The sequence below is a fragment of the Dendrobates tinctorius genome, unplaced genomic scaffold, assembly GCF_039654945.1.
Source record: "Dendrobates tinctorius isolate UK_male_01 unplaced genomic scaffold, ASM3965494v1 ptg000171l, whole genome shotgun sequence".
NCBI classification, from domain to species: Eukaryota; Metazoa; Chordata; class Amphibia; order Anura; family Dendrobatidae; genus Dendrobates; species Dendrobates tinctorius.
Genome location: NW_027361838.1, coordinates 3,799,167 through 3,821,904, shown reverse-complemented (window position 1 = coordinate 3,821,904; position 22,738 = coordinate 3,799,167). Strand labels below are relative to the sequence as shown.

The following is a 22,738-nucleotide window of genomic DNA, read 5'->3' as shown; positions in this document are numbered from 1 at the left end:
TAGCATTGAATACACATATCCCATTGAGTAATACGTTGAGAAGTCAGACATTACGGAATATAAGGCTAGGTGAACAGTTCATATTACAAAGCCCAGACGGACAAGTTTTCCACAATAGAAGATTCCGTGTTAGGAATCAGGGAGGTTGTTGAGTGGCTGCTCTGAGTTGAAGGATTGTGGAAAGTAGAAAATAAGCTGCACAGCAGGTATTCGTTCAAAGAGTGGTGATATTGCCTAACTGGGTCATGTGACAGCGTCCTTTCGGGGAGGTCACCGCCTAAGCTTAAATCAACACCCTTTACGAATAAACCTTGTGACAGATAAGAGTGTGATTGAATGAGCACAGGATAACAATATAAGCCTGTGACAAGATATGACTGAAGAAACCCAGTGAATGGATGTCCTGTTCACATCCCTGTGTATCGTGGGAGTGCTTCTGTTTGCAGTGTATATAGCGTATAAGTATACGAAACATATAATACAAAGAGGAACAGAAACTCCATTCAGTCTGTTAGCACCTTAGGAAGAAGGTAACGAGGTATAGTAGAGCTGAGTCTTGAGCTTACCCAATACACCACCTAAGGCAGGGGACTAACAGAAGGGATAAGTGATACGGGACAAGAAAATGGGAAACAGTCAGGGGAAAACAGTGGTAGAAGGAAAATTGTTAAGTGAGATAATAAAGGACAGATGTGGAAGTAGTGCAGCAAAGGACCTAAAAGCAGTATTAAGAGAGTTTAAGTTAAAAGGTAAAGAAGCTCTAGATGAAGAAAAGTGGAAGGAGATAAAAGACATAAAATCAGGAAGAATTGCAGACAATGAGTGGGGGGAACAAGTGAAGGCATGCATTAAAGTATCACAGGTTGCTAAGCGAGAGAACTGGGCATATGAGAAAACAAAACGATGGATTCGTCCCAAAGAATTTAGCCCTGTGTCAGAGAAGCAGGAACCACCACCATATCCTGCCCCAGCCCGTATAACAACCCCACCTGCAGCACCGGTTATATCACTGCCCACCGGACTGTGCCCTGATGTACAATCACCATTACCTAGCAATGGCAATCTGGGATGGACTTGTAATAATTGTGGTCAACAAAATCCAGACTGGAGAGAGACGTGTCTAGCCTGTGGAGCACCCCGTTACCATCACCCTAGCAGATTAGCCCCCGTTAGGACCCAAACACGCCCTTTCAGGGAAACAGATGAACAGGGTGTTACCCGCACCAGACAGATTCAGACTACCCATTATACTCCATGGTCCGCTCCAGAATGTATGGCATTATTGTCTAATGCTCCAGATCCCACTACCTTTCCTATGGGGTTTGCCCGGTACATAAGACAAGTACTGACTGTACACAGAGGGACCTGGTTGGATGGGGAAGACTTATGCAGATTAAAACTACCAATAACTACCCAAGGGGAGTTTTCACAGATTGTTGGACCAAATAGACCCGCTGATAATGATCAAGAAGGTAATCCTCGAACTCAGGCTTCGAGAGAGCCCTTTTTAACTGCCCTTGACAATTTTATGCAGACGAAGCAGAGACAGAGAGGTAACATGACAGCCATACCGCAGAAACCGGGACAGTCAGTGACCGATTTCTTTCGGATATTGGAAATGGCGTTCCAAGATGAGGGTCTTGATACAAATAATGAGGGGGTATCACGACTATTGGCAAAAGCCTTTATGGAAGGGTTGCTCAAAGAAATACGAGATCCCCTGAAAATAAGCACCCCTGATTGGAGATCAGTACCTGATGTCCATGGATTAAGACAAAAAGCTATGGGCATTGAATTAGATTTGCAGGAAAGGAAGAATGCATCACCGGCCAAAACAAGAGTAGCGGTGACCCAATTTGACAACCAAGGACATCCAATCAATGAGGTTAGGAGGAGAACTTTTACATGTCATTACTGTAAAAAGCCAGGTCATTTCCAGAGAGATTGCCGTAAACGAAAAGCGGATAGAGAATCTCAGCCTAGGAGGGAGGAACCTACTAACTGACTAGGTGCAGTTAGAATGCAACTTGATTCTAGGGAACCAGTAGTTAAAATCAAAGTAAATGGAAAAAAGGTACCCTTTCTAGTAGATACCGGAGCAACCTCTTCAGTGGTTAATGACAAAGTAATAACTCCAGATCTCCTTTCAGAAAACTCGACCTTTGTTTCAGGATTTAGTGGACAATCTAGCTTAATCCCTTTTAGCAAACCTCTGCCAGTTAAAGTAGGACCTAAAATGTTTCTGAATAAATTTTGTTTGTCAAAAAAGCACCAATTTGCCTATTGGGAGTAGATGTACTAAAGAAACTGCAGGCAGACATCAAATTTACTGAAGATGGTACAGTACACCTTACCATTCCAGATGAGGAAGGGGATGCTATTGAGGCTTGCATGATAATTCAAGCTCTCGAGTCACAAAATCATGATGACACCACATCACAACCATGGGAATCAGCCCTAGACAAATTACCTGATACCTTATGGGCAAAAGGGAATGCGGATATTGGCTTACTTCCCGTATCCCCAGTTGTGGTAGAGGTGCCCGCAGACACAAGATTGCCACAGCTGCGGCAGTACCCTATCAGTGCCCAACAAGAGGCTGCTATTGAGGCACAAGTCACTGATCTTGTAAACAATGGAGCATTGGTGTCAATTATATCACAAGCTAATACGCCATTGTTTCCTGTCAAAAAGAAAGGAGGACCAGGTGATGCCCCGAAATATCGCATGGTACATGATCTGAGAGAGATAAATAAGGTCCTTGTTCCTTTGACACCAGTAGTACCTAACCCACACACGCTATTGGCAAAAATCCCTAGTCAATCGAAATGTTTTTCAGTGATTGTTTTGTCAAACGCATTTTTCTCAGTGCCCCTCCACAAAAGCTGTTGGCATCTGTTCGCTTTTACATTTAAGGGCAAACAATATGCCTGGACCAGACTGCCACAGGGCATGCAGCATTCACCCACACTGTACACGCAGGCATTGCAATCTGTGTTGGCCGGCTGGCCACACCCACCTGATGTTGTGCTCTTACAATATGTGGATGACCTGTTGCTTTGTGCACCTGATGAGGCTAAATGTAGAATCCATACACTTTCACTACTGATGTTTTTATCAGACAATGGATGTAAGGTCAACAGAGAAAAGTTACAGTTTTGCCAACCAAAAGTCGTATTCTTAGGACATTGTCTATCACACGGTACCCGACACTTAACCAATGACAGAATTACAATTGTACAACAAATGAAGGAACCGACAACCCACAAGCAGTTGAGAGCATTTTTGGGTTTAGTTTCGTCTTGCCGCCAATGGGTCATACATGCTAGTGAACATATGCAGCCACTGTATGATTGCATCAACACAATACCTTTTCAACTGACTGACATTGCACGAGACTCATTCCAGTATCTGAAGAAGGCCATAGTGTCAGCCCCAGCATTAGGTATACCTAACTATGATATACCCTTTCAACTGATGGCCGCTGAAATTAGAGGGCATGCTACTGGCATTTTGACACAGAAACATGACAAAAAGAATAGACCCCTTGCATACTATTCTGCCAAACTAGACTCTGTAGCACAGGGAACACCATCCTGTGTTAGCGCAGTCTCTGCAATCGCATTGCTACTTGACAAAGTTTCTGATATTGTACTGGATAACCCACTAACTGTCTGTACCACACATGATATATACGGTATCCTGAATCAGGTTTCTGCTAAACATATTTCTATGGCAAGACAACTCAGATTGCAATGTGCCTTGCTTATGCCTCCTAATGTTACGTTTACTAAAACTCAGAATCTGAATCTGGCTACATTGTTGCCAATTGCAGATTCTGAAAGGGGGGATATAGATGAGAACACATTATCGCTTTCTTTTGAGCCCCCACACGAGGTTGAACATGATTGCATAGAACTGATGCAGCAAGAAGTTGTTGGCTTGCCCAATGTCACAGACACACCATTGTCAAATCCAGACTTTATATTTTTTGTGGATGGCAGCAGATATGCCGATGAAAGTGGAAAATTCCACACAGGATATGCGGTAGTGTCACCACATGAGACTATTGTAGCAAAGGCACTTCCACCCCACATGTCCGCACAAGAGGCTGAGCTGACAGCTCTGAATGAGGCATTAAAACTTTCCAAAGGACAAACAGCAAATATCTACACTGACTCAAGATATACCTTTGGGATAGTACATGATTTTGGGGTTTTGTGGCGCACAAGGGGTTTCATGACAGCAGCAGGAACACCCATAAAACATGCCACACTGATCAGAGACATCCTCGAGAATGTGGCCCAGACACAGGGGGTGGCCGTTATGAGGGTGCCAGCACACACCAGAAAAGACAACATGGAAGCAAAAGGCAACGAGAAAGCAGACCAGGCGGCGAAGCAAGCTGCCTTGGGGACTCCAGAAAAAGTAAACATAGTGCACAAGGATGCATCAGAATTGTTTACAGACTTACAAAGGTTCCAAGAAGACACCGCTCAGACGGACAAGGAAACTTGGGAAAAGATGGGAGCTGAGAAGACGAACGGAATGTGGAAGATCAGAAGTACTGCTTGCCTAGGGTTTTGTACCCAAGGATGGCAGAAGCAGTTCACCTTCCAACTCACATGTCCGCCAATGGAATGACACGCCTAGTCACGAAGGTTTGGATTGCTCCTGGGTTTGGGAAGGTGGCGCAGCTACACTGTACCTCCTGTCCCATATGCCTAGCACACAATCCCGGACAGGTAGTGAAAACTCCACGGAAACACAGTCCTAGGCCGTTATATCCCTTCCAGAGACTACAGATCGACTACATTCAACTCCCCAGAAGTGGACCATATGAATATGTTCTGGTGTGTGTTGACATGTTCTCTGGATGGCCAGAGGCCTACCCGGTGAAAACGGCTACAGCTCGAGCCACTGCAAAGAAACTAGTGATGGAACTAGTACCACGATTCGGTGTTCCTGAAACAATTGAATCAGACAGAGGCACACATTTCACTGCTGAGGTAATGCAAAATGTAATGCAAATGATAGGTGTAGAACAAACATTTCATACACCCTACCACCCACAGAGTTCAGGGAAGGTAGAAAGAATGAATGGGACACTAAAATTAAAAATACAGAAAACCATGGAACAGACCCATAGACCATGGCCAGAGTGTCTTCCGTTAGCATTATTCTCAGTAAGGTACACACCCACGGGGAAAACTAAACTGTCACCCTTCGAGATATTGTTTGGAAGACCACCAAACACAGGGTTGTACTACCCACAGGTCTTAACACTCAATGTGGATAATTTGACAAGTTATGTAATCCAGTTGCAAAAGCATTTAACTCAAATGCATTCTCTAGTTTTCTCTTCCATTCCAGATCCAGATAGTGTGGAAGAAACTCACTGTCTACAACCCGGTGATTACGTATATGTCAAGAAACACTCCAGAAAGACCCTTGAACCCCGATATCAAGGACCTTACCAAGTACTCCTAACAACGCCTACTTCTGTTAAGTTGGAAGGAAGACCAACCTGGATCCACGCATCGCATTGCAAACTAGCCACAGGAATTAACAAAGCATAAGAGTGCATAATGTTTTGGTTTGGTTTTGTTGCATTATCTGTAATAATGGTAGCTGCGTGGGACAGTCTAAATTCTCCAATGTCCTTGAATAATAAGTTTATACAACATCATAAAAAATTACTGAATGATTGGTCAAATGACACTCAGTCTCCAGCAGATTGCTGGATCTGCACACATTCACCAGTATCAGCCACCAGTATTCCGTTCCTTGTTATTCCTGTGCCACCCAAGGAATTATTTGCCTGGACCAGTTGTTCTGATACACTTGCTAATAATGCCACAAATAATGTGAAGTTATGGAACACAACGGTTGGTATACCCATTGTGGGATGGGTAGGATATCCCTGGTGGCAAGGTAACCTTTCAGGAAGTAGTACTCACCTTCAATATCTGGCATATAAGGGGGGGGCTTGGGTACCTAGGAATAGAACCCGGTTAACCTACTTGGGACAAGTTCCAACGTATGGTTTACAAGTTAGCTTTAATGTAACTTCCCATTCTACTGATGCCTTCAAACCAATGTTGCTAGAAAGAAAGTTACATAATATGTCATGGGAGTACTCCAATTTATTTCCCCAGGGCACTAACGAAACTTGTATTAATATTCCTGGTAATATGCCTTGTAACGAGTCCTCGGAATAGAAGAAGGGAACCTCCCCTTGTGGAAACCCTGATGCAGGTTATTGTAGTCCTTTAGGACAATTTTCACCTTGGTGCATGCTCCAGAACGCATCTGCGTTCATAGATTTAGTTCATAGACTGGTACTACAACATTCAGCCCTATGGGACCTACCTAGTGACATGTACTGGGTATGTGGAGACAATGCATATAAATGGTTGCCAGTAGGGGTAAAAGGTGCTTGTACTCTGGGTCGTTTGACTCCAGCTACCTTTGTTATTCCGAATGACCAGTTGAGTACTCAGAGCATACCTAAACACACGTTGTACAAAAGAGCTGCTGATAATACACCTCGCCTCTCTGGAAGACCACACATAGTGCAGATGAGTGTGGCCAATAAAATTGTTAGCTCTATTTTTATCTACCCTATGATCACTCAAATGTGGGATAAATTAGTTAGAGCTACAGATTATTTAGATGACCAAATATGGGATATATTGGATATACTGAACACCACTGTTGCTGTTCAAAATCAGCTTATCATAGTCACTAATCAGCATACCATAGTATTAGATTATTTAACTGCAGCACAAGGAGGTATGTGTCAAGTCATCGGACCCGCCTGTTGTCATTATATCGATCCTGACAAAACTTTAAGATTAAAACTAAAATTAGAGGATGTTCAAAGACTCAGAGATCAGTATGATAAAGACAATGATCGCAATAAAGATAGTTGGTGGTCAGATACCTTCTCCTTTTTGAATCCAGCCAATTGGTTTAAAGGTATAGGGGGTTGGAGAGCTGGAATTATATTAAGCTTACTACGTATCTTTGTTTGTCTTTTCGTAATATATGTATTTTTAAAATTCGTTTTTTGGTGTTTAACTGTGTGTAAGAAAAGATACAGAAACAGATGAGAAAGATGAATTAATGACAGAACCCTTACCAAAGTTGATAATTGTTTCCTTTAAGTCTTAGGTTGACATCTCATTTCTGACATGAAGGAGCGTACTCTTGTGATGACAGACGTGGCCTTAGTAACTGGGGGATGGAGAGGGTAAAAGAAGATATCTGTCTCCCTCGGGCAACCCGTCGGCCTGGGATAGTACCTGGTGAATAGGACACTATCAGCTGTCATTACAGGATCCAGTGTTCCAGATTGTGAAGAATGAAGATGTCAAAGGGGGGACTGATAGGAACTGAAGGAGTTAAATTGAGTTCTGTCTATGTTGTATTTTCTTGTTTAGACTCATCTTTCCTGTTCCCTTGAGAACTAAAACCTGATAACAGATGAATTCCTGTTTTTCAGCCTACGTGGCTTCCTCTGTCTTGTTGAAACCAGTTGTGAAATTGGTTTATACTACGCATGTCTGTAAATGTTTAACTTCTTTGCTATAAAGAATGGAAACCTAACTGATAAGCCAGAGGCGTTTCAGCAGGCTTCCCGAGTTGTACAATACAGCGTAAGTCTGTGGTATTCTTCTCGACGGAGCAATCAATTAGAGACATATGGTGTCTCACACCCAAGAACATTGGTCCTTCAGGTGAAAGAGGTACTCTGAGGGATCCCGACAAAAGGGTGAGCTCCATCACCAAAATAAAGTCAATAAGATAACACTCACATTTCCTCATAATGTTTTCCAAACATAGAAAGATTCCACCATGACAGGCAAGGCTACCTCACATCTTTCACACAGATATTACCTGTCTGTAGAACAGACAATATTTAAGCATGCTATACTGGAAAGGATGAAAATACAAAACTCACTTGTTAAGACATAGAGAGAGCGTGATATTGTGAATGCTGTTCGCCTCAAATTGGTTTACTAGAGAATGCTAATAACAAAGTTGACTACTTAACTAAAGGCAAGCACACCTTTCCTATGCATTAACAAGTGATTAGTGTATTTTCATCCTTTCAGGTAACAGTATAGCGCATTTAAATATTCTCTTTTATACACACATGTAATATCTGTGTGAAAGGCGTGAGGTAGCGTTGCCTGTCATGATGGATTGTTTCATATGTTTGGAAAACATTGTTTACAAATGTGAGTGTTAAATTATGTTCTAAATGTTGGTGATGGAGAACACCTGTTTTTTTCTCTAGATTAGAAGCACCAGTTACATGTCACTGGACATCTCCAAAGTTTGGATTCATAAATCCTCATATGTAGGGGAAGGGGAACGGGGAGGAACAGCCTGGGGGTGCTGCTGGACATTGTGGCCAACATCGCCCTGTGTGGGGCCATACTGTTGCCCATGATGCTGTTGTTGTCCAGCCTCCTGGGCCTGTTGGTGATACTGCCCAGAGTAATAATGATGATGGTGAGGGGCTTCTTGTTGGCTATGGTAGGCCCGTGGATCATACCCACCAAGATAGCCAGATCGTCCCCAACCAGGTTGGGAACAGCCTCCAACACTGGGTGGATACAAGTGGCCATATTGGTGGGGTTGGCTTGCTGAAGACATTTGGGGCTGCGGAATAGAAGGATGGGTAGGGGGAGGAAGGGGTTGAGGTGTTGGCCCACGTATTAGGGGCTGTTCAGACCCTGCTTGAGCAAGCATCTGTGTGGATGGTCTCATGCGCATTAAATTTCTTGGTGAGAGCTGCCACCTCTCCAGAAATTCAAACACCTCATATGGGGTATTGGGGGGGTGCTTGCATCAAGCAGGATCTGAATACACCCCCTAATACGGAGCCTGACCTCACGGGTAAGGGCACGGAGATAAAGGGTGAGGCTACGTGCATAGGCCTCCTCACCATCATCTGTAGTGACTCTGGACAGGTAATTCAGCACCCCAGTGTCCACATTGGTCCTGCTCTCTTGAATGGCGACATGGCGCCTTCTTCTTATTCGCCGTGTTGCTAGAGCAGCCTGTGGGGAGGGCCTGATCTGGGCAGTTGGGCTGCTGCTCAAGTTGCCCATCTCTTCCAGGATGGGTGAGGTTGCAGCTGAAGACCGTCCTGGTGGTGTGTTTTGTCGGGCAGCCATTGTGTGCTCTTGTGATGCCTCCTCTTCAGACATCCTTCTTGTAGGGGGAGAAGATGGGCCAGCCACCTCATCCCCTACAGGATCAATAACGGGCTCTGCCTCTGAGGCCGTTCCTCGATCCGTAAGGTTGGATTGAGTTCTGTTATGAAATAGAACAGAGGCAAAAATACATCAATATTTTTGTCCCTGTAAAGTATTTGTGTAATGTTTTTGTGTCATGTGGTGTGAGGTATGTACTTACGGTCTCAGAGCCAGAATTGGGGCGAGGAAGTTCAGCCGGTCATAATATATATATTTCCGCTTTACATGGCCAGCATCCCCACTCCTGGACCGCTGCTGGCGTTCCCGGCGGTATTGGTCCTGGATGCTTCTCCACCGTTTCATCACATCTTCAACTGCAATGTGACAGGAAAGATTGTCAAAATCACATATTTGAGTGGTCACATTTTCAAACAGCAGTCTAGGCATGGGGCCTTATGGGGTGTGCGTTCTACCCATGGTGACATATGTAATTGGGCCGATACCCAGGGTCTCATTAGCTCCCCTGAAAATAATTTTTGTGGGTAGGAGGATGAGGAGCTTGTGGCCTAACCCCTAATTATGGCTGTGTGAAGCCACGTGTCACATCCTAATGTAACGGCCTCATGAGGCTAAAATTACATGCCCAGGAAGGGGGGGGGGCTGATTGTAGAGTCATTTTATAGCGCGCGCTAACGTTAATTATATTTTTATGGTTGCACTTACGAATTTTCTGCTGCTCCTCACGTGGTCTGTCACCGAAGTCATGGTACATCTGGCGACAGATGCGCCTCCATGACGCCTCCTTTCGTGTGCGGTTCGCATAGTTTGCGTCGCGTGGGTCCCATATTTCTGGACGCTCCTGCACCAGCACAATTAGCATCTCCACATTTATGTAAGTGGACGCCATGCTGTTGCTGTACTCCGTGGAGGCGTACTTCCTGGATGTCTGGAGCGCTTTTTGAGCTCATTTGCATGTCTACGCTTCCTGATGATGGATTGGCCCATTTCCTGTCACCAGCCAAAAGACCTGCGTATTGCTCGCAGGTCACACGTGTGGTCAGTGTGTAATCCGTATTTTTTGCGCACCCATTGACTTGCATTGGCGTGCTACGGGCGTAGTACGCTGACAATCGCAGCATGCTGCGAGTGGCATGGAGCGTAGGATACGGAGGAGAAATATACGCCTGGTGCGAGTGACCCCATAGAGAATCATTGGTCCGTGTCTAATACGTGCTTTTTGCGCCTCGCACGCACCCGTATTCCTCGCCAGTGTGACTCCGGCCTTACACATTTATACATGACCCAATAACAGTAAACTATATGAGACATTGATTGAGGTTAGCGTGAAAGGACAAGTCTGGACACGTCTGCTCTGCCGCACGGTGAGGACACACCTCACCTCAGCCTGTCATTATGAAACCTGCATATCGGGTGACGTCACCGGGCGTGTGCGTGCGGAGACGAGGTGACGTCACCAGGGCACGTCTGTGTTAGTGTCTATAGCAACGACCTGCGCGCTACAGTGTAGGGTCCCTGACTGACACAGTGGACAGCAGAGAACACGACTGACTCTCCCACATGTGCGCACGGCAGCCATTGTTCTAGAGCCTGGCTTTAGCTTTCCTGCAATATGAACTTAGAAAAGTAAACGTATATGCAGTTATCAGCGCTGCGGGGCCGCTAACTCGTCACTAAGCGCGTGACTGCGTGTACAATGAGTGCCCGCCGCCTCAGTCTCTGCTCGCAGCGGTAGAAGGCTGCGCGCTGTTATAGCGGACACTACACACGGCCGGTATCGCGCGGCCCGCCCTCTAGCGGCTGACATTCCTCAGCGATGAGAGAACGTGACCCTTCATTGGGCTTTCACAGTCACGTGTGACAGCTGTGGGCGTGGTCCGCGCTGTAGTTCCCAGCAGGCTCCGCGCTAGTCAGTCAGTCACCGGTAGGAGACGTGAAGTTGAAGAGCTGTCAGCCCGGCTGTCGGTTGTCGCAGGCCCGATATATCGCTCTCCTCTGCCTGTGTGCTAGAATACATCAGGACTATACCTCCCCGGCATATCGCGATCTCCAGCTCTCGCACCCTGGCCCAGTATCCGCTACACTGCACCAGCCCGAGCCTGAATGAGAAGATGGAGCAAGTGGGGATCATAACACCCGAAACCCGGCCGGTGAGTGGCGTGTGACCGCAGAGAGGCGTCCGGCCGCTCCGCCGGGGAGGGGGGTGCAGTGTAACCCCTCCGGTGCCGCGGCCCACCCCGACCTCCGCATTAGAGGGATTCTCTGTCACCTGTTAGGGGGCAGTGTGGGTTCTGTTGCCCCTGGGTGTTAGAGCCCATTGGCTCCCTGTAATCACACCAGTGCAGATGGGGGTCTCTGACTCCAAGGGTCTGCACAGGGCCGGCCTTCTGTGTGCCCCACTGATCTTGGCTGGAGACTGCTGGCAACGAGAGGTTTTACTACAGATAGCAAATACTCACAATTTCTGGCAGAAAATCCCTGAATCTGCTGACCAGGGCTGTGGAGTCGGTAAGGCCTGTTTCACACTTCAGTTTTTTGTGTCAGTTAAAATCCGCCAAAATGGAGGAAAGCGGATCTGTTGGTAACTGATGTGAACGGATGCCACCGGACCGTTTTTTGACGGATCCGATGAATGAAGAATTTTAAAGGAACCGCTGTCCGGGAAGAGAGGGGGAGAGAAAATTTTTTTTTTTTCCAGCTGCCAGAACAGACTTTAGGGTTAAATTTCCGGCTGAGTGAAGTCTTTCGGGCATGCGCAGTGTGAAGTGCGGCTCCTGCCGGCCAAAAAAACGTTACATGCTCCGTTCGGGCATGTCTGCGGACGGCAAAATTTTGACGGATCCGCAAAAAAAAATGGATCCAACGGATGGCCGTCCATCAAGATCCGCTGGTAATGCAACTCAATGGGAAAAGACAAAATGGCGGTTCTTTTTTTTTTTTTTTTTTTTTTTTTTTTGCAAAACGGCGGATTTTGACTGATGGACAAAAACTCGACTCCTCAATTTCCCTTACACCGACTCCCACATATATTGCTTATATTTAAGTGAAAAATGTATTATAGTACAATGTGAACATCAGATATTTAATCATTTTTATGATACAATAATCAAGACATTTAGATAGAACATAATATCTATTTATTGGAATACAACTTTAGAACACAAAAAACATAAACTGTAAATATGTAATACACTATGTAATATCATATATATATCACTATGTAATAACCTAAGTAAGTGGCAAAAAACAGTTTTCAACAAAACATACTAAATAACATTTGTGCAGTCTATGAATTTGTCCTAAGAAACAGAATTGCCTCCATCAGATCCTCCTTCATGGATGACCTCAAATCAGACCTAATAATTTTAAGGCCAGAGAACAACCTCTCTACAGTAACTTGGGTTGGATAGACCGATATGGATAAATGGATATATAGAGCAGATTTCTAATGTGCTTTCGCTATTGGAAACATTATCTATGAGCTCAAAAACCTCAGGTGATGCAAAATTTTTTTTTTTTTTTTTTTTTTTTTTGCTGATCTGCTTTTGCAGCTGAAAAATGTATCCTCAAAAAATGCAGGAAAAACGCTGTGTGTAAATGTAGCCTTAGATCAGGAATAGCACAGTCATTTATAGGACATTTCATAACTTTCCCAAATTCCTATGAAAAAATATTCAGCACATTCTGCATTGAATTACTGTACCCAATTTATTATATATTTTCAGAGTCGGACCATTTTATACCGACTCCACCAAAATGGACTCCGACTCCACAGCCCTGCTGCTGACACTTGTGCTGCTCTTCGTGACCCAGATCAGGATTTCCATCCTGTAGAATAAACCCAGAATAAGAAGCGATTTCATAATCGTTTAGCAATGAAATCTTTCCCCAGTCCCTTAAAATCGTCACAGCGCCACCAATGGGAGACAGAGTCATGGCACTGAGACTAGGGTGCGGAAAGAGGGAAGTGTACAGTACTCGGGATGGGCGGGCGTGAAAAGGGATAAAATGCTGCGTAAGGATGGGTAAAACTGTCAGCAATGGGTTAAAATCCGGCAGCTCGTAGTTGTCTCATTCTTGGTACATGGGATGCTTACAGATCCAGGGCTGCCTGACTGGCCCAAGGCTACTGGGAAGCTGGGGGTCTGGAGCTAGTGACTGGTCAGATTGGTTGTCACCCTGGTTTCCCAGAAACGGATATAGTCCAGATCAGACCTCAGTGACCAGATTAATGTTTTCCTAATACATGTAGAATTCTTCTCATTCATTGAAGGTGAATACAAAGGCTCAGATAACAGGCAGGAGCCTGGGTGGTGGCTATGACTAATGTTTGGTGAACGCCGGTCATGTATCATGCTCCTCCCTCCTTACTGACTGCTGTCAGTGGCCATACACAGTCTTGTTAGCTAGACCAGCCAGGTGTGTGTATATAATACAGTTGTGCTCAAAAGTTTACATGCCCTGGCAGAATTTTTGCTTTCTTGGCCTTTTTTCAGAGAATATGAATAACACCTTTTTACTCTTCGCCACGACAGCACCCACTGGAGGTATCGGATCCGCCCATTTGGAACAGGAAACCCTACAGGAAAGATAAAAGGGGCGGTCCGCCTTTCCTCCTCAGTTTTGGTTTCCTGTTCCAAATGGAGCAGGATCCTGCAGGATCTTACCTGGGCCATGCATCCGCCTGTGCAGTCTCCTCGGGAACGGCAGGGGCTGCGGTCCGGAAGCAGCGTCGGGGGAGATTCCGTTTGACGGCTCCCCCCTCGTCTGGTGGCATAACGGTGATGACCGGGTCCGGGGAGGGCCGCCCGGTCTTACCAGGGAGCGGGCCGATCTGGCATCCGGAGGCAGAACACCCCCCCCCCCCCCCCCCCCCCATCGGTGGGGATACAGCGTGGGAGGTGAAGCCATGAGCGCGCGAACCGCGCGTGTGAGTAGCGGTGGCGCAGGAGCCGGCCGGCGCCCGACGCTCCTATACCCCGGAAGTAATGGTTGAACTTCCGGGGTAGGATGGCGATGACGCGGCGCATGCGCCCTGACACAAGGCGACTTCCGGGGGCACGACAGGAGTGAAGATAAAACAGCGCTGCAACGATGGAACCATGTCTTCCCCCACGGAGTCGCAGGCCCCAGCAGGGGATTCAGCTGGGGGCAATTCCACCAGGGACCGCAGCGCCAGGACAGAGACTGCCCGCAGGAGCGAGGCAGCAGAAACCAGATCCAGACCGTCTCAGCCATCCGACCCGGTATTAAGCTTCACTGGGTGAGTGTGCAAAGTATATACTCTAACTATTAAGCTAACCTCCCCCCCCCCTCTTTTTACCTTTGACCTCCCACTTCAGTCAAAGAAAAAAGAAAAACTAAACATAAAGAATGCGCATTATGTTCAGAGCCTCTCCCTGACTCCTACCCCAAAAAACTCTGCAAACAATGCATGAAAGAGACCAGGCAGGGGTCGACGATATCTTCTAAAGATATCCGAGCCATAATTAGGGAGGAGATACAAGCCATCAACCGCGCCAGCACTCCCTCAGAGTCCAGTCATAAGAAACAGGTCGTTGTTAGTTCTGAGTCAGAGGAAGAACAGGAGTTAAATTCAGGCTCCGCATTCACGTCCTCATCGTCATCCTCAGAGATGGAAGGACGCGCATGTTTTCCACTGGACAGCGTAGATAACCTAGTAAAAGCGGTTAGAAATACTATGGGGTGTGAAGAGGAAAGGGGAGCCCAAACCGCGCAGGACATTATGTTTGCGGGATTGGCAGAAAAAAAGAGGAGATCATTTCCGGTGATACCGGCAATTAAGGACCTCATCAAAAGAGAGTGGGAAAAACACGACCAGAGGGGTTTTCTCCCATCAGCCTCAAAACGGAAGTATCCGTTCACTGATTAAGACCTATTGAAATGGACTAAAATACCAAAGGTGGATGCCGTCATAGCCTCCACTTCCAAACAGACCTCGATCCCGGTCGAGGACGCAGGATTGTTAGCAGACCCATTAGACCGAAAAGCAGAATCTTCGCTCAAAAGGTCCTGGGAGTCCACCACCGGGGTATTCAAACCCGCAATAGCCAGCACATGTACTGCTAGATCAATGCTGGTATGGCTAGATCAATTAGATCAGCAGATCGAGCAAAGAGTGTCAAGGGAGAAACTGCGTGCAGCCATCCCCTTGATAAGAGGTGCAGCTGCCTTTATGGCAGATGCTTCAGCGGACACCCTAAGACTGGCAGCGAGGTCGGCAGCCCTGGTGAATAACGCCAGACGCGCTCTGTGGCTAAAAAGCTGGAAAGGGGACGCACAATCAAAATCCAAAATTAGTGCAACCCCATGCGAGGGAAAACCTTTAAGAGACGGCCATTCGGGAGAAGAAGACAGTCGGACAGAACGAATAGATGGGCCACGAAAGACGAAAAGCAGAAGGGTACCATCTTCAGAGGGCCAACATATAGGAGAGATAAAAATTAAGAGTTTAGACCCACCAGTTGGGGGTAGATTAAAATTTTTTGTTACCAAATGGGAACAAATTACGTTAAGCCCATGGATTTTGAACATAATCAAGGAAGGAATAAAGATTGAATTCCTTCAGATCCCTTATGAGTTCTTTGTTATAACTCGCCTTAATTCCTCAGTTCAGCAAAAGGCTCTCGAAGACGAGATTCGAGTCCTACTAGCTAAAAAAGTTTTAGTTGACGTCCCTGAGGAACAAGAGGGTAGAGGCTTTTACTCTCCCCTGTTTTTGGTTTCTAAACCAGACGGTACGTTTAGAACCATTATTAATTTAAAGAAGCTTAATTCATTTATAAAAAATTATAACTTCAAAATGGAATCCATTAGATCCACTATAAAGCTTCTTTTCCCAAATTGCGTAATGGCAGGGATTGATTTAAAAGATGCTTATTATCATCTCCCTATTCACAATAGATTCCAGAAATACCTAAGAGTCGCAGTGGAAGTCGAGGGCAGGATTCGTCATTTCCAATACGCGGCCATGCCCTTCGGGCTTTCCACGGCACCAAGAATATTTACCAAGGTGATGGCAGAAGTGATGGCCTACCTTCGCCAAAAGGACACACTGATCGTGCCGTATTTAGACGACTTCCTAATAATTGGGAATTCAGTCAAACAATGTACCGAACGCGTGACTGACGCAATCTCCTCTTTTCAGAGCCTTGGCTGGATCATCAATATCCAAAAGTCCAGACTCGATCCACAATCTCTCCAGACATTTCTAGGATTTCAACTAGATTCCTTGACCCAGAGATGTCTACTACCTCAGGTAAAAATCACCCTCACGAAACAAAAAATACGAGCAGCTATAGATAGACCACGTGTGTCCTTGAGAGGAGCAATGTCACTATTAGGATCACTAAATTCTTGCACCCCGGCGGTCCCAGTACCATGTCCGTACACTACAACACCAGATCCTCCAAGAGGATAAGCGACATAGTGGTCATTTACAGAGCAAGATAACCCTGTCACAAGAAGTCTTGACTTCTCTAGAGTGGTGGTTAGATGATGACCATTTATGTTCAGGAGTTCCATGGGTTATAGTTCCATCCTGTATCGTAACCACCGATGCCAGTCCCCAGGGCTGGGGAGCCCACATGGAGAATGGGTTTCATCAGGGAAGGTGGAATAGAGAGGAATGCGAGTACTCATCCAACTTAAAAGAACTGACTGCAGTGTTCTATGCTCTTTACAACTTCCTTCCGCAGCTCCAACAGAAGAATGTCAGGATCCTATCGAACAACACCACCACAGTGGCCTATATAAACAGACAAGGAGGGACTCGATCAGAGACTCTGATGTCTTCAGCGGCAAGAATTTTAAACTTAGCAGAAAACTATTTTTTTGTCCCTCTCGGCCCTTCATATCAGAGGCGAGAGCAATCAAAAGGCAGACTTCCTAAGCCGACACACTCTACGGCAAGGAGAGTGGTGCCTCAATCAGAAGGTCTTCATGGACATAGTAGCCCTATGGGGACAACCCGAGGTGGACCTTTTCGCCACAAAGGAGAACAGGCAGATAAAAACATTTGCCTCCCTATCTCCATCAGATCACCCAGACATACTAGACGCCCTTCTAGCTCCATGGAATTTCAACCTGGCGTATGCGTTCCCTCCATTGATCCTCCTACCTCAAGTAATTCGGAAGATCAGAGACGACAAAGCAAGGATAATCTTAATGGCACCGTTCTGGCCAAAAAGACCGTGGTTTTCGTGGCTGCAAATTATGTCAATAACAGATCCTTGGGTCCTTCCTTCGACTCCCAACCTACTCTCCCAAGGCCCCTTTTTCCACCCTCAAGTGCTCAGCTTGCACTTGACGGCGTGGAATTTGAGAGGCAGTTATTGAGGACAAGAGGATTCTCTGAGTCTTTAATTACTACACTACTACAAAGTAGAAAACAGTCCACAACCCAAATTTACACTAGAATATGGAAAAAATTTCTTCAATTCCATACAGTACCTCATACAGCAGAAGTTCCGATAATCCCAATCTTGGAATTTCTGCAGAAAGGGAAAGACTTAGGCTTAGCAGTAAATACGCTAAGAGTACAAATATCGGCATTAGGAGCACTATATGGCCATAATATAGCAGGCAACAAGTGGATAACTCGATTCATTACAGCATGTGAACGAATAGCTCCAATCCACATACCCTCCGTCCCTACATGGGATCTAAATCTGGTCTTAGACGCCCTAACGGTAGACCCCTTTGAGCCGATTGACACAATACCCTTCAAATACTTAGCACTTAAAATGGCCCTCTTGGTAGCACTGACCTCAGCTAGAAGAGTGGGTGATATCCAGGCCTTGTCAATAGATCCACCTTTTTTTCAAGAATACCAAGACAGATTGGTATTAAAACCAGACCCTGCCTACCTGCCAAAAGTGGCAACAAAATACCATAGATCTCAGGCGATACTCCTCCCAACCTTCTATAAAAAATCCCTCTACTCCGGAAGAGCAGAAGTTCCATACTCTGGACGTCAAAAGAACTGTCATAAAATATATTGAGAGGTCCAACAGTTGGAGGCAGAGTAGGGCCCTATTTGTTTCATTTCAGGGCTGTAAGAAGGGGTATGGAGTCACGAAGAGCACCATTTCCCGGTGGATCAGAGAGGCCATTCGTTTAGCCTACTCCGCAAAAAACGAAGATCCTCCAGGGAACATCAGGGCGCATTCCACCAGGGCAATGGCAACTTCTTGGGCGGAAAAGGGAGATGTTCCGATTGAAACTATATGTAAGGCGGCAGTTTGGTCATCCCCTTCTACCTTCTATAACCACTATAGACTTGATCTTTCATCAACCTCTGACTTAAGCTTTGGCAGGACTGTCCTTGGCACGGTGGTCCCACCCAGGTGATTGTCTCTGGAATCTCTCCAGTGGGTGCTGTCGTGGTGAAGAGTAAAAAGCCGGATTACTTACCGGTAATGCTCTTTTAATGAGTCCACGACAGCATCCGCTCACTTCCCTCCCTAAAGATATCAATAGTTAAAGTATATCAACCAAATAATGGATAAGAAAGATGTTAAAATAAGAGAACATTGCCTAATCCTTGGCGGTCCTTCTGGTACTCTGAAACGTAAAACTGAGGAGGAAAGGCGTACCGCCCCTTTTATCTTTCCTGTAGGGTTTCCTGTTCCAAATGGGCGGATCCGATACCTCCAGTGGGTGCTGTCGTGGACTCATTAATAGAGCATTACCGGTAAGTAATCCGGCTTTTCTCCACTCATGGTTAGGGGTTGGGTGAAGCCATTTATTGTCAAACTTCTGTGTTTTTCTTTTTAAATCATAATGACAACCCAAAACATCCAAATGACCCATATCAAAAGTTCATATACCCTGGAGATTTTGGCCTCATAACATGCACAGAAGTTGACACAAATGGGTTTGAATGGCTACTAAAGGTAACATCCTCACCTGTGACCTATTTGCTTGTAATCAGTATATGTGCATAAAAGCTGAGTGAATTTCTGGGATCCAGACACTCTTGCATCTTTCATCCAGCCACAGACGTTTTTGGATTGTGAGTCATGGGGAAAGCAAAAGAATTGTCAACAGATCTATGGGAAAAGTTAGTTGCACTGTATAAAACAGGAAAGGGAGACAAAAAGATATCCAAGGAATTGATAATGCCAGTTAGCATCATTCAAAATGTGATTATCAAATGGAAAATCAGGGGCTCTGTAAAAACAAAACCACGGTCAGGTAGACCAACAAAAAATTTCATCCACAACTGCCAGGAAAATTGTTCAGGATGCAAAGAAAAACCCACAACTAATATCAGCTGAAATACTGGACTCTCTGAAAACAAGCGGTGTGGCTGTTTGACGATTCACAATAAGGAGGCACTTGAAGTAAAATGGGCTGCATGGTCAATTCGCCAGAAGAAAGCCATTACTGTGCAAATGCCACAAAGTATTTTGCCTACAATATGCAAAACAGCACAGAGACAAGCCTCAAAACTTCTGCAGCAAGGTAATTTGGAGTGATGAGACCAAAACTGAACTTTTAGGCCACAACCATAAACGTTAAATTTGGAGAGAGGTCAACCAGGCCTATCATGAAAGGAACACCAGTCCTACTGTAAAGCATGTTGGTGGATCGCTGATGTTTTGGGGATGTGTGAGCTACAGAGGCACAGGAAAACTTGGTCAAAGTTGAAGGAAAGATGAATGCAGCATGTTATCAGCAAATGCTGGAGGCAAATTTGCAATAATCGGCCCAGAAGCCGCGCATGGGACGTACTTGGATGTTCCAACAAGACAACGATCCAAAAGGCCAAGTCGACGTGTCATTGGTTACTGAAGACCAAAGTGAAGGTTCTGGAGTGGCCATCTCAGTCTCCTGACCTCAATATCATTGAGCCACTCTGGGGAGATCTCAAGCGCACAGTTCATGCAAGCAGCCCAGGAATTTACAGGAACTGGAGGCTTTTTGCCAAGAAGAGTGGGCAGCTTTACCATCTAACAAATAACCTCATCCACAACTACCACAAAAGACTTCACGCTGTCATTAATGTTAGAGGGGGCAATACATGGTATTAAGAATAATGTCCAGTGACGGACACAGTCCGTCATTGGACTTCTCCCTTGCTCTGAGGGCTCCGGCGCTGAGCCCGTGTCAAAGCCGGGACATGTCAGCTGTTTTGAACAGCTGACATGTGTCCGCAATAGGCGCAGGTGGAATCGCGATCCACCTGCACCTATTAACCCTTTAAACGCCGCTGACAACGGTGTTCAACTGGCGCTTCCGGCCGCCGGGCTGGAAATGAGGTCATCGCTGACCCCCGTCATGTGACCGGGGGTCAGTGATGCGTTGGCATAACAACCAGAGGTCTCTTGGAGACCGCTATGATTGTTGATGCCGCTTTGCTATGAGCGCCACCCGGTGGTCGGCGCTCATAGCTATGCAGTAATTTGCCCGATCTATCAAAAAAAAAGCATTAACCCGATCTCTAAACGGCGTAGCGAGGGAAAAAAAATCAAAACCCCAGAATTACTTTTTTTTTTATCTCTGTGACAATGCATTAAAATGCAATAACCGGCGATCAAAAGAACGTGTCTGCATAAATGTGGTATCATTAAAAATTTCAGCTTGGCACGCAAAAAATAAGCCCTCACCCGACCCCAGGTCACGAAAAATGGAGATGCTACGGGTCTCGGAAAATGGTGTTGTGTTTTTTTGTTTTTTTAAGTAAACTTTGGATAAAAAATAACCTAGACATGTTTGGTGTCTATGAACTCGTAATGACCTGGCGAATCATAATGGTGGGTCAGTTTTAGCCTTTAGTGAACCTAGCAAAAAAACAAGTGGGATTGCACTTTTTTTTTTTTTTTGCAATTTCACCGCACTTGGAATATTTTTCCTGTTTTGTAGTACACGACATGATAAAATCAATGGTGGTGTTCAAAAGTACAACTCGTCCCGCAAAAAAATAAGCCCTCACATGGCCATATTGACGGAAAAATAGAAAGTTATGGCTCTGGGAAGAAAGGGAGCGAAAAACGAAAATAACCCCGGTCCTTTAGGGCAGTGGTCCCCAACCTTTTTTGCACCAGGGACCGGCTTGAACCAAGACCATTCTTCCATGGCCCGGCAGGGCGGGGATGGAGGTGTGACAGGGGCGGGGCTTTGGTCATAAGGGGGCGGGGCTATGGACGCGGTTGTAGTTTAGCAGTGCATATTTATCATTTAATTATAACATTTTTAATGTGACTCAACTCACCATAGGTTTTGAATGAGTGGGAGCACCTGGCTTGTTTCTCTGTTTCAGTGGGAGCACTGGGCTACTTCTACTGATGACCGTCACTGCTAATGATGATTGGAACCTACAAGGAAATGGAGCATTGAGCACTTAAGAACAATTGTACTGGAGTACTGTACATGCTGATTATTTTCTAATCATCAGAAAATGTATGTGTGGTCCCCCCCATCCAGCTCTGTGTGGCTCCCCCTGTTGTATGCATGGCTCCCCTGTCCCATCCTGTATACATGGCTCTGCTCCCACTCTCCCTCCCTTGTATATATGGCTCCGCTCCCACTCTCCCTCCCCTGTATATATGGCTCCGCTCCCACTCTCCCTCCCTTGTATATATGGCTCTGCTCCCACTCTCCCTCCCTTGTATATATGGCTCCGTTCCCACTCTCCCTCCCCTGTATATATGGCTCCGCTCCCACTCTCCCTCCCTTGTATATATGGCTCCGCTCCCACTCTCCCTCCCCTGTGTATATGGCTCCGCTCCCACTCTCCCTCCCCTGTATATATGGCTCCGCTCCCACTCTCCCTCCCCTGTGTATATGGCTCTGCTCCCACTCTCCCTCCCCTGTATATATGGCTCCGCTCCCACTCTCCCTCCCCTGTATATATGGCTCCGCTCCCACTCTCCCTCCCCTGTATATATGGCTCCGCTCCCACTCTCCCTCCCCTGTGTACATGGCTCCGCTCCCACTCTCCCTCCCCTGTGTACATGGCTCCGCTCCCACTCTCCCTCCCCTGTGTACATGGCTCCGCTCCCACTCTCCCTCCCCTGTATATATGGCTCTGCTCCCACTCTCCCTCCCCTGTATATATGGCTCCGCTCCCATTCTCCCTCCCCTGTGTATATGGCTCCGCTCCCATTCTCCCTCCCTTATGGCTCCGCTCGGCTCCCCCATCCTCCCCATCATACTTACCCTCACGTCGCTGAACTTCCTTCCCGTCGCTGCACGTCCCTGCATCTCGCGGCGCTTCAGCTTCTTCCTGTGCGGAGCGGTCACGTGATACCGCTCATTAAGGTCCATGAATATGGACGCCACGCCTATGGGAGATGAGTGGCGTCCATATTCATGACCTTAAATGAGCGGTAGCACGTGACCGCTCAGCGCTGGATGAAGCCGCCGTGGGATGAAGCCGCCGCGGGATGCAGGGTGAGTATCAGCTGCTGCACCGCCCCCCGGCTCCCCTTGTGTCCGCGGACCGGCAAGGGCACTGCAACGGCCCGGTGCTGGGCCGCGGA

At 46.3% G+C, this 22,738-nt stretch overlaps 1 protein-coding gene across 1 annotated transcript in view; it reads left to right on the top strand.

The window, feature by feature from the left end:
• The first annotated feature begins 11,086 nt into the window (after positions 1 to 11,086).
• RIOK3 (RIO kinase 3) overlaps positions 11,087 to 22,738 on the top strand; it is a 29,643-nt gene continuing 17,991 nt past the window's right edge. Inside the window, exon 1 of the mRNA XM_073550834.1 lies at positions 11,087 to 11,380. Within this exon, the coding sequence (XP_073406935.1) occupies positions 11,342 to 11,380 (39 nt within the window). The 5' untranslated portion in view covers positions 11,087 to 11,341. The remainder of the gene's footprint in view (positions 11,381 to 22,738) is intronic.